We start from the raw sequence: 11,589 nt of genomic DNA, 5'->3' as shown, positions 1-11,589 counted from the left end.
GCAAGCGGGGAGTGCAGGGGACACAATGGCAACAGGTGCAAAGCAGGGGAGCACCACCCAGCCAGTGTCTTTTCTCCAGCCCCCAGGGAGAGTGGCATGGCTCCATGGGCAAGAACTCCCCCTGGCCACTGCCTCTGCCGCCGGAAAGCCTTGCGGGGGTGCTGCTGCTGGCGCTGTGCAGAGGGATTGCAGCGCAAGGGCTGTCTCCAGTGCCGGCTTGTCCCCAGGAGCCGCGGGAGAGCCGGGAACTGCATGACGCTCGGTGGGAGCTGGTTCCCCCTGGCATCCCCCTCCCTGCTTGCCCAGTGCCCGCAGTTCCTCCCGGCCGGGGAGCTGTTGGTGAGTGCATGACCCAGGCTGAGCGCTGCGATCAGTAGGCGAGGTGCTGGCCGCGCTCTCTGCCTCCATGTGACTGCAGTTTCCGTTGCCTCCTTCCGCAAAGGCTATATTGGTGCTGAGCCCGGGCGGCTGGGACACGAACCCCATGGGCTGCACCCACTCTTGGCCCCCGGAGCCCCCGAGCATAGCTGCAGGATGAGGTGCGGGAGGCCCTGCACGCCGCCCCGTGCGGTGAGTAACTGCCCCTCAACGCCTTTGCCAGGGGCAAGGTCCTGCTGGGGAGAGGTTTTGGGGACCCCCCCTTGGCAGGCTGAAGAGCTGTGGTGGCTGTGTGTCGCCGGTGCCCGTGCCCACAGGAGCTGTGGTGGCGCAGGCCCACACTGGGGCTGGGGTGCACCATGAGGAGCACCTCCGGTGTCCTCGGACTTCTTGGATGTGGGCTCCTCTGTGGGGCTGCGGGCAGGGGTTTCCTGCCAGCACTGCCACGTGTGCTGCTGGCCAGGCAAGCACCATCCCCACAGCCCTAGGGATGAGGAGGGACAGTGGAGGTGCTTCTGATGTTGGGAGAGGCCAGTGCTGGATGGTAAAGCTAGTCTGAGCTGAGCGAAGGAAAGTGTGAGCTGCTGTGGAGGGCTTCAGGGGCCAAGTGCAAGCTGGGACCAAAGGCTCTGGGTTTTGCTTGTTGTAAGGACACAGCAGGGTCCCTTCCTGCCACTGTGCCTGCGTGCAAGGTGCTGATGGAGGCAGAAGGCTTGGGAGGGTGTGTGTGTCAGCCCCAGCCTGGGAAAAGCAGCTTCTTCTCCATCCCTACCAGGTTAATAACTAAATACTGCTTTGATAAGACACCAGCTTAACACTTTTGGCTGTCCCAAGGAAAGAGCCCAGGATATGTCCCCTGCTCCTTGGGTGCTGTGAGGCTCTGGCTACCTGGGTTGTCAAAAATAACCCTCATTGCTTCTTCAAGCCCTGGCAGTTCTGAGCATGCTGTTTGCTGAGCCCTCACTGAGCCCTCGTGGCTCATTTGCCTGAGCTTCAGCTTTCCCCAGATGCAAATACTGTCAGCTCCAGTCCCAGCAAGTGGCACCTTGCACTGGAGAGCCTCTGCTTCCCTGGGAGCAGGGCTGAGTGCTGGAGGGCACTCAGTGGTGGCTGGGTCAGTGTGCCCTGGGAGGGCATTTGGTGCCAGAGAGGGAGGACATGAGCCTTGGTGGGAATGGGGTGGGAGGAAGCCTCTGGTTGTGGGTTGCAGTTCAGTGGTGTTTATGAGCAGCTGTGCAGCAAGAGTGGTGCCTTTCCCATGTGTGCTGCTCCGTGTGGGGACCTGGCTGCCTCCTCTCCTCCCTTCTCCTGCTCTCCAAGCTCTCCTTGGTGGACCCCCATGAGGGCTGCTGCTGGGTGGGCTCAGTGACAGAGCACTTCACTAGTTCTCCATAAGTAGCTTGTGGAGGCCCAGGGTGGATATTAGAAAAAATTTCTTCCCTGAAAGAAGCTGCCCAGGGAGGTCATGGAGTCACCACTCCTGGAGGTATGCAGGAAACGGGTGGACACGGCACTTGTGGACATGGTTTAGTGGCCAAGGTGGTGTTGGGTTGACAGCTGGACTCAATGACCTTAGAGCTCTTTTCCAACCAAAATGAGTCTATACTCTATGGTATGTTGGCAGCCTGCCTCTTCTGGGTGCTCCCGAGGGAAACAGTGGGAGCTGTGCACTTGCCTGCAGGCAGCAGCTATGGGCAGGAGGCTGGTTATGCACAAGGATGACTGCTGCTATTATGGACTCCCTGGGACAAGCAGTCTGCAGCTTCTGACCTTCTCACCTCTGTCTCCATCTCTGCAGGAGTGCCATCACTGAGATGGAGGCCCCACTCCCTAGTCTCTCCCTGCTTCTGGTCCTCCTGGTGTCAGGATGGGGAAGCAGGGTGATCACAGCCTGGGCAACATCTTCTGGTGGCTGCACGCTCGTAAGTCCTCCCTTGCACACCCTGACCCTTCTGACTGCTTGGTCCTGCCCTGCAAAGTCCAGCTGCCTCAGCATCTCCAGATCTTCCCCCTCCCAACTACTGTCTTAGCTTAAGGTGTGGACTGGGTGCTGAGGCTTTAAGCACAGAGCTGCCTTCTCCCTCCTCGCTCTGCTCCCCAACCTTCTCCCTCCTCCTCTTTCCCCATCTCCTGCCTCTCAGAGCAGCATCACTTATCCACATCTTGCTTTAGGTGCAGGGCATTGCAGACTGCACTGGAAGATGGCTGAGCTCTGTCCCAGGAAACCTTCAGCATGATACTGAGGAGCTGTTGCTTGATGACAACACTATCCAGGTTCTGGGCAATGCCTCCCTGCTCTCATACTGCCGACTGCGGCATCTCAGCTTGCCCAGGAACCAGCTGGAGCTCATTGAGCCCGGTGCCTTCCTCAGCAGCCAAGGCCTCCACGTGCTCTCCTTGGCAGACAACCTCCTCTTCACTAACTACTCGCTGACAGCAGCTGCTCTTTCTGCTCTGCCAGCCCTGAAGACACTGAATCTAGCTGGAAACCGCCTCACTGAGGATATGGTATCGGCTTTGATCTGGAACCTGTCCTCCTTGGAGTCCTTGTCCGTGGCTAGGAACATCATCATGAGGCTGGACTCATCTGTCTTTGCAAACCAGACACAGCTCTTGGAGCTGAACCTGGAGAAGAACTACATCTTTGAGATTGACCAAGCTTTTGAAGGGCTGCAGAGGTTGCAAAGGCTCAACTTAGCTTACAACTACCTCCCCTGCATCGTGGAGTTTGGCCTGACCCAGCTCAGGGTGCTCAATGTTAGCAACAATGTCATGGAGTGGTTTCTGGCTGTGGAAAGTGATGACCTCTTTGAGCTGGAGGTGCTGGACCTGTCCCACAACCACCTCCTCTTCTTCCCTCTGCTGCCCCAGCAGAGCAAGCTGCACTCCTTGCTGCTGAAGGACAACAAGATGAGCTTCTACCAGCGCCTCCCCAATGGCACATCCCTGGCAGATGTCACAGTGCAGTTCTTGCTCATTGATGGCAACTCCACCAATGTGACAACAGTCAGCCTCTGGGATGAGGTCTGCCACAGCAACCTTTCCTCCCTGCGCCTCCTGGACATGAGCCAGAACCAGGTCTGGTACCTGCCAGAGGACTTCTTGGCCCAGATGCCCTCCCTGACTCACCTGAAGCTGAACCAGAACTGCCTGGAGACGTTTCACCTGTTGGAGGGGGACCCTTTAGCCACGTTGATGGAGCTGGACCTTAGCCAGAACCGTCTGGTGGAGCTCGGGGTGGAGGTGGGTGCCAAGGACATCCTGCCCAACCTGCAGCTCTTCAACCTCAGTGCCAACAGGCTGCGAGCACTTCCTCCTGCAGTTTTCACCTACACCAGGAAGATCACTACCGTGGACCTTAGCCATAACCAGCTTGACCTCTGTCCCCGACCGGCTGTTCTGAGCAAGGTGGAGAGTCCCCCCTGTGTGGACATCAGGGGTGTTGAGACTTTGACTCATCTCTCTTTGGCCAGCTGTGGTCTGCAGGGACTGGGGGGGCAACCCTTCCAGGGGACATCACTGATGCATTTGGACCTCTCCAACAACCATCAGGCACTCTCTGGGGACATGAGGTGGCTGCAAGACATTGCTCTGACACTGCAGGTGTTGTCTCTGAGGAACACCAGCCTCTCCTCCACCGTGGTGGACTTCTCTGCCTTAAGCAGCCTTGTGTGCCTGGACATTTCAGGGAACTCCTTGACTGTATTCCCCTCCTCACTGGGTGGCTTGAAACTGCAGAGCCTGGACCTGCGGGACAACAGCCTCCCGGCTCTGCCAGCAGGAGTGGCACAGACACCACTAGGAAAGAGCCTGCAGGAGGTCTACCTCAGCCAAAACCCCTACAACTGCTGCATGCTGGGCTGGTGGCACTCCTTGCAGCAGGTCCAGGGGCTGCGTGTCCCTGACGGGCAGGAGGTGACCTGCAGCTACGCCTCCCACACGTGGAGCCCCAGGATGCTGCCCGACTCCATTGTGCAGAGCTGCCGCTGGCAGATGGCCAACCAGGCTCTCCTCTACCTGGTGCTGGCTCTGCCCACCTGCCTGACTCTCCTGGTGGCCTTTGCTGTAGTCTTCCTCACCTTCAAGCAGAAGCTGCTGAAAATGGTGAAAAGCCGGTGTGGGATGTCCAGCCCCTACTGAGGAGGAGGAAGGGCTCAAGAACGGTTAATGGGAGTGGGCTGTCAGAATTACAGGTGACAACCCCTCTGGGGTGGGTGAGATGTAGACTTAAGGGATGGAGGACCATAGGGTGCTGGTTGAGCTGCCATTCCTGACATGGATACCCTATAGGTATCCAAAGGGTGTGGGACTGTGTCGGGTGATGGAACCTGGTGCTGTGCTGGGCATCCTCAAGGGACACACCTTCAGTAGAAACCTTCAGCTGATGTTGGCAAGAACTGAATACCACCAAACACCTCCTGGCCAAAGAAGAATGGACAGTTCCCCCATCACTGTTTCCCCCTGCTTCAGCCAGTTCCTTTTATTTATTTACCTTTGCAGCCAACTCCCCACTGCTGAACGTCCTCTAAGCTTCCAGTGAACCTCTACAAAGTGCCCTGGGCTGGAGCAAGTATCACCCAGGCACTGCAGGGAAGGGTCTCTATGGCCACAGCTTCCCCACACTGCAACTGCTAGCACCAGCAAACTCACAGACAGACCTGGGCACGCACCTCTGTACGTGTGCTGGGATGACAGCACTGTCAGTGGGGCTGGAAGAGATGTTTTGGGGTTCTGCTGCTTGGTTAAGTCATGAGCCCAGTTGGAAAAGCCCATCAAAACCAGCACAGGCTGCAGTGATATAAAATAGTGATTGAAAGGTGGAGAATAAATTATGTCACTGCTTATGGACAGAGTGGCTGGGAGCTGCCCAGCAAAGACCTGAGTGTGCTGATTGACAGCAGGTGAACATGAGCCAGTGTGTGCCCAGCTGGCCAAGGCAGCCACCAGCATCCTGGCCTGAACCAGCAATGGTGTGACCAGCAGGACCAGGGCAGTGATTGTCCCCCTGGACTCAGCACTGGTGAGGCCATAGTGGGTTCAGTTTTGGGCCCCTTGCTCCAGGAAGGACATTGAGGCGCTGGAGTGTGTCCAGAGAAAGGCAGCAAAGCTGGTGAAGGGTCTGGAGAGCAGCTCTGGTGAGGGGCAGCTGAGGGAACTGGGGGTGTTTAGTCTGGAGAAAAGGAGGCTGAGGGGAGACCTTCTGGCTCTCTACAAGTACCTTAATGGAGGTTGGAGTGAGGTGGGTGTTGGTTTCTCCTCCCTAGTAAAAAATGATAGGATGAGAGAAAATGGCCTCAAGCTGCACCAGGAAAGGATTAGATTGGATATATTAGAAGAAACTTCTTCCCTGACAGGGTTCTCAAACACTGGAACAGGCTCCCCAAGGAGGTGGTTGAATCCCTGTCCCTGGAGGTGTTCAGAAGAGGCGCAGATGTGGTGCTGAGGCACGTGGTTTAGCAGCAGAACTGGCAGAGTTAGAGAACGATTGGACTCAATGATCTTAGAGGGCCTTTCCAATGAAAACCGTTCTCATTTTATGAATATTTTATCATTGGTTTCATTTTCCCCAGCACCTGCTGGGTGAAGCAGATGTGAAGGAGATTAAACAAGAGAAAGGCTTCCTCCTTCTCGAGCAAGCACTACTCATGCTGGCCGTGGGCTGCAGCAGCCTGGGGGGGTTTCCTCCTTTCCTCCCCCCCGCCCTGGTCGCAGCACACATGGGCTCTCTGCTACCCACTGCACGCTACCTGGGGAAGTGTTACTCTGTTTCTTGGACGGTTCCTGTGGGTGGAAGTGAGAAGTGGTGGTGGTTTGTGCTAACTCAGAAGCTGTGCTGAGAACTGCAGCAGCTTTGTTCCTGTGGCACTTTCCCAGTGAAATGCCTCTAACGGGAACACAAGGCGCAGAGAAGCAGGCAGCGGTGCCAGTGTGGGCACACCAGAAGCTTGTCCTTCCTTGCACTCAGAGGAGCTCAGTGGGGCAATGTGGGATGTGCTGCAGGCTCAGGCTCCCACAGCCAGCCCCAGTGTTGCTCCACACTGGGCTTGTACTGGAAGGTGGTGGTGGGAGATACTGAAGCTGGTGTGGGGCCATCAGTGATGCTGGGGCAGGTGCAGTGGGAGCCCAGGCTGGCAGCAGGGCAGCATCCTCCTCAGCACAGGTGTGGGGCCATGGGTGAGCCTGGCATGGGATTGCAGGGAAGGCTGGCCCAGTCACACCACACTGGAGCAGCCAGCAGCACCACTGGGCCCAAGTGCAGGCATGGCTCTGGAAACTCCACTACCAAATCTCTCAGGAGTCAGCTGTTTTCTGTCCCTGTTTTAGACTGAAGTAGCCACAACCAGATCAGGCCCCAGCTGGGGAATCCCTCAGCTTGGTTTAGCTGTTCTTTTGCCCATAAGTGGCATGCCTGAGGGACAACAAGTTACCTACTGAGGTGCTGGAGCATGTCCACAGAAGGACAGTGACACTGGTGAAGGGTCTGCAGAACAGGTCTGGTGAGGAGCACCTGAGGGAACTGGGTTCTTTAGACTGGGTTAGGGTTAGAAAAGGTGGCTGAGGAGAGACTTCATTGCTCTCTACAGCTCCCTGAAAGGAGGTTGGAGTGGGGGGGGGGGGTTGGTGTCTTCTCCCTAGTATCAGGTGATAGAACAAGAGGAAATGGCCTGAAATTGTGCCAGGGGAGGTTTAGGTTGGATAGCAGGAAAAATTTCTTTCCTGAAAAAGTGGTCAGGCATTGGAAGAGGCTGCCCAGGGAGGTGCTGGAGTCACAGTCCCTGGAGGTGCCATGGCACTCTGGGACATGGTTTAATGGCCATGGTGTGTTGGGTTGATGGCTGGACTCAGTGATCTTAGAGGGCTTTTCCAACCAAAACAATTCTGTGATTCTATAAGTGTGTCCCTGTGATGTCCTCCACAGGGTCTGCACTAGCACTGGGTACCACAGCCACGTTTTGGTGTCTCCCTGCTGGCAGGGTGAGCAGGGTGCCCCTGTGAGCAGCCTTCCCCCTGGGGCCCTCTGCTCTTGCTGTGGGTGCTGTGTCCAGCCTCGGGGGGGGATGTGTGAGCTTCCTCCACTGGCACAGCCACCACTTCTCCTTTTGGCAGGGGTGTGGGGTGCAGCCGTGGGTGCACATGCAGGCAGCGACCCAGGCACCTGACACCGCCTGGGGCTGTTTGAGCTCATACTGAGCCCATGCAGGGGACAGGCAGCACTCCTGGAGCTGGGATGTTAGGGCAGTAAAATGAACTCCACTTACAGAGGGGTTGATGTCTTACAAAGCTGCTATTCATCATGTCTGCAAGGTCATGGTCATCAGAGGAGGTCTTCAGTGACTGTAGAAAGGCAGATGCCACACTCATGTAATGTCCAAAAGGACATCCTGGGGAGCAACAGGGTTTTCCCAGCCCTTGAGTTTGGGAGACCATGGAACATGCTTTCTTGAAGCATATTTCTAGAAGAAGAGAGTGGCTGGGAGCAGTCATCATTCATTAACAAAGGGTAGGTCACACTTGACCAACCTCCATGTCTCTCGTAATTAGATGGATGGATTTGTAGGCAAGGGAAGAGCAGTGGGTTCCATTTATCTCAACCTCAAAGCAAGGCTTTCAGTACCATGTCCCACAATGCTCCTGCACCCATGAAGGACTGGGGTGCACTGGAGGAATGAGCCAGCAGAAACCTTATGATACAGAGAGGTGATTACACTCACCAACTCAGCACTTGTTAGACCTCATGTAGACCTCATCTGGTGAGGACAGCCATGCCCAGGGAGGGAGTGTGCAGGCTACATACTCTGAGCTCTGCCAGGACAAAGCTGGCTACAGGTTAGCCTGACCCCAGGGCAGACTGAGTGCGGAGGAGAGGTCTCCATGGGCTCCCACCCACCCAGGGAGGTTTTAATGTGCTGCTATGTTGCCACTTTGGCCTGGAAAAAAAGCAGAGCCTGCGCTGCACATTCACAGATTGCATTGGGTTGGAAGGGACTTTCAAAGGTCATCTTGTCCAACACTCCTGGGCAACCTGTTCCAGTATTTTACCACTCATACTGTGAAGAACTTCCTCCTGCTATCCAACCTAAATCTGCCCTGCTCCAGTTTCAAACCCTTGCCCCTCATCCTATCACCACAAGCCCTTCTTTCTAAACAGTCCCTCCCCAGCCTATGTGTAGGTCCCCTTCAGATATTGAAATGTAGCTCTAAGGTCTCCCTGGAGCCTTCTCTTCTCCAGGCTGCTGATCCATCCCCCCTCATGTTCCTGGGCCAGCTGAGTCAGGAACTACTTCAGTGGATTTTCAAAAGTGCTTTCAAGACTGATTTATTTTCTCTGTGTTCCATTTCTGAAATGTGAGGATTTATACTTGTGTAAGATGAAGCTGGAGCTTTAAGGACCACTCAGGAAATGTGAGAGTGCCAGGCTGATCTATCCAGAGATACCAGTAAGCATTTAACACTCCAGCAAGTAATGACAAACACCATCCTCACCTAATAAAGTTTGACCATTGCTTCCAAGATATGAACATTGACCACTTCATGTTCAGTCAGCGCTGAGCAAAGCCTGAGCCCTGAGTCAAGGCCAGGCAAGCTGGTGAGGCTGTCAGCCAAAGCTGACTGAAAGGTAAAGAAGGCCAACAGCATCCTGAGATGCAGTGTGTCCGGCAGGTCAAGGGAGGTTCTCCTCTCCTTCTACTCTGCAGAGTAGAGTCCAGGCAGAGTCCTGGAGTCCTGTGTCCAGTTTAGGGCTCCACAGTTCCAGAGCGATAGGGAACTACTGGAGAGAGTCCAACAGAGGTTACAAAGATGCTGAGGGGAGTGGAGCATCTCTCTGGGGAGGAAAGGCTGAGAGACCTGGGACTGTTTAGCCTGGAGAAGAGCAGACTGAGATCTGATCAATGCTGATAAGTATCTAAAGGGTGGGGGACAAGAGGATGGGGCCAGACTTTTCCTAGTGGTGCCCAGTGATAGGACAAGGTGCAACAGGCACAAACTTGAACCCAGGAGGTTTCACTTGAACATAAGGAAAAAATTCTTTGCTGTGAGGGTGCTGCAGCCCTGGAGCTGGCTGCCCAGAAAGATGGTGGAGTTTCCCTCTCTGGAGATATTCTAAACCCACCTGGACATTGTAATCCTGGGCAACCTGCTCTGGGTGACTCTGCTTTAGCAAGGGGGTTGGACTAGATGCTCTCTGGAGGTTTTTTCCACCCTCCACCATTCAGTGATTCTGTGAAAGATTAAACAATTGAAAATTGTTTTAGGCACTCATACACAGGAAGAGACTAAAACCAACAGTAAGTTCAGCTGCCCAGGTTCCATTACATCAAGTCTGGCTTCTTAAAGTTCACTTAAACCTGGAACTGCTGCAGCTCCTGAGGCCTGGGGTCCTCCACAGCCAATGCAAAGTGTAAGCTGAGCACATGGTAGTGGAATACGTGTGCTGACATCATTCTCTCTGTCAGGCCTGTGAGATTTGTCTCTGAACTGCCTGTCCAAGACATCTTTGTCCAGAATCAGATTTCTTCACCTGACTCTATGTCCCAGCCACAAGACTCCAGCTGCTCATCCTGTGGAAAATCAACTTCAATGTCATAGACGAAATCTGGGTCATCCTTCTTCTTCCTGTTCTTTTCAAAGAGCTCATCCATGATGCTCTTCCTTTTGGCTAGCTCCTTGTCATCTAGTTTGTTCATGTCCTCTTCTGGGTCAATGGTCTCTTCCTGCTGAAACTTTTCCAAGCTCTCAGCCAGGCTCTCCCCTCCCAGGTGGCCTTTCAGCAAGCTGTACATCTTCCGTAGCTGCCGCAGTGAGACTCCTTCCAGGTAAGCCTTGTGCCGAGGGTTATTCTTCAGCTGCTCAGCAGCCATGCTGCAGTCTAAAGAGAAAGCCACCCTGAAGACTTACAGCTGCAAGCAAATCTCCTCCCATGAATACATGCTTTTCTGCTCAACTATCACAAGCATGACTCCCAGCCTCAGCAGAGCCACCACTCAGGTTAAGATGTAGCCTGGGGCTCCTCAGGGGAGAGAGTGTTACCCTAAAACAATCACTCTGCTTTCCCTGCACGTTGGCAAGTAGCTACCCAGCAGTTACTAAAAATTATCTGCTGAGTGGGTAAGGGGATGTGTCTACCTAGACTTTAGTAAAGCAGCTGACACTGTCTCCCACAGCATTCTCCTGGAGAAACTGTCTCCCATGGCTTGGGTGGGCAAACACTTCACTGGGTAAAAAAACCTGGCCAGTTGGCCAGGCCCAAAGAGTGGTGATGAATGGAGACAATCCAGTTGGTGACCAGTCACAAATGGTGTTCCCCAGGGCTCAGTGCTGGAGTCAGTTCTCCTTAATGTCTTTACCAGTAGTTTGGATGAGGGGACTGAAGCACCATCAGGAAGTTTGCAGATGACACTAAATTGGGTGGGAGTATTGGTCTGCTGCAGAGCAGAAAGTCTCTGCAGAGGGACCTGGCCAGGCTGGATCGATGGGCCAAGGCCAATGGGATGAGATTCAACAAGGCCAAGTGCTGGGTCCTGCACTTGGGTCACAACAACCCCATGAACACTCCAGGCTTGGGGCAGAGTGGCTGGAAACCGGCAGAGAAACACCTGGGGGTTTTGACTGACAGCCCACTGAACATGAACCAGTGTGTGCCCAGGTGGTGAAGAAGGTCACCAGCATCCTGGCCTGGCTCAGGGACTTGGGGCATGCTACAATTCACACATCCCACCTGAGAACTTGGAGAAATTTCTGACAGGCATGATGCGCTGGCGAGTCTTGTCCTGGCTGTCTTCTTTGTAGATCAGGACAATGGAAGGAGGCTGAAAGCAGATGCCACACTTCTTTGCAGTGTAAGTCATCACAGATCTTGCTGCAGGGTGAAGAGTGGTCAGCTTTATCAGCTTTATCACTGAAAAACAGGGAAAGAATAAAGGGGGAAATGTCAGTGGTCTCTGAATGCTGCTTTTTTGCAGGGTTGGAGTCACTCAAGTTCAGCTAAACCACAGAGCCAGAGTGCAACCAGAAGTCGAAGATATCCCTGTAGGTGGAGGGGAGACCTCTCTCTGCAACTCCCTGAATGGAGGTTGGAGTGAGGTGGGTGTTGGTCTCTCCTGCCTAGTAACAAGGACTGGACGAGAGGAAATGGCCTCAAGTTGCTCCAGGGGAGGTTTAGGTTGGACATCAGAAGAAACATCTTCACTGAGAGAGTTCTCAAACAGTGGG

At 54.4% G+C, this 11,589-nt stretch overlaps 2 protein-coding genes across 2 annotated transcripts; one reads left to right on the top strand and one right to left on the bottom strand.

Annotated features, from left to right (window-relative positions):
- Positions 1–466: 466 nt before the first annotated feature.
- NRROS (negative regulator of reactive oxygen species) lies at positions 467–4,735 on the top strand. Its single transcript, XM_009899444.2, has 3 exons — positions 467–570; positions 2,177–2,300; positions 2,551–4,735. Exons 2-3 carry the CDS (start codon positions 2,193–2,195, stop codon positions 4,516–4,518), a joined length of 2,076 nt encoding a protein of 691 aa, XP_009897746.2. The 5' UTR covers positions 467–570; positions 2,177–2,192; the 3' UTR covers positions 4,519–4,735.
- Positions 4,736–9,042: 4,307 nt separating this feature from the next.
- Positions 9,043–11,261, bottom strand: CEP19 (centrosomal protein 19). Its single transcript, XM_009899443.2, has 2 exons — positions 11,096–11,261; positions 9,043–10,246 (listed from the first exon to the last, which is right to left on the bottom strand). Exons 1-2 carry the CDS (start codon positions 11,223–11,225, stop codon positions 9,885–9,887), a joined length of 492 nt encoding a protein of 163 aa, XP_009897745.2. The 5' UTR covers positions 11,226–11,261; the 3' UTR covers positions 9,043–9,884.
- Positions 11,262–11,589: the final 328 nt, after the last annotated feature.

The sequence above is a fragment of the Dryobates pubescens genome, chromosome 13 (genome assembly GCF_014839835.1).
Source record: "Dryobates pubescens isolate bDryPub1 chromosome 13, bDryPub1.pri, whole genome shotgun sequence".
NCBI classification, from domain to species: Eukaryota; Metazoa; Chordata; class Aves; order Piciformes; family Picidae; genus Dryobates; species Dryobates pubescens.
Note: the sequence above shows the minus strand (reverse complement) of the source record. Positions and strands in the feature narration are given on the sequence as shown.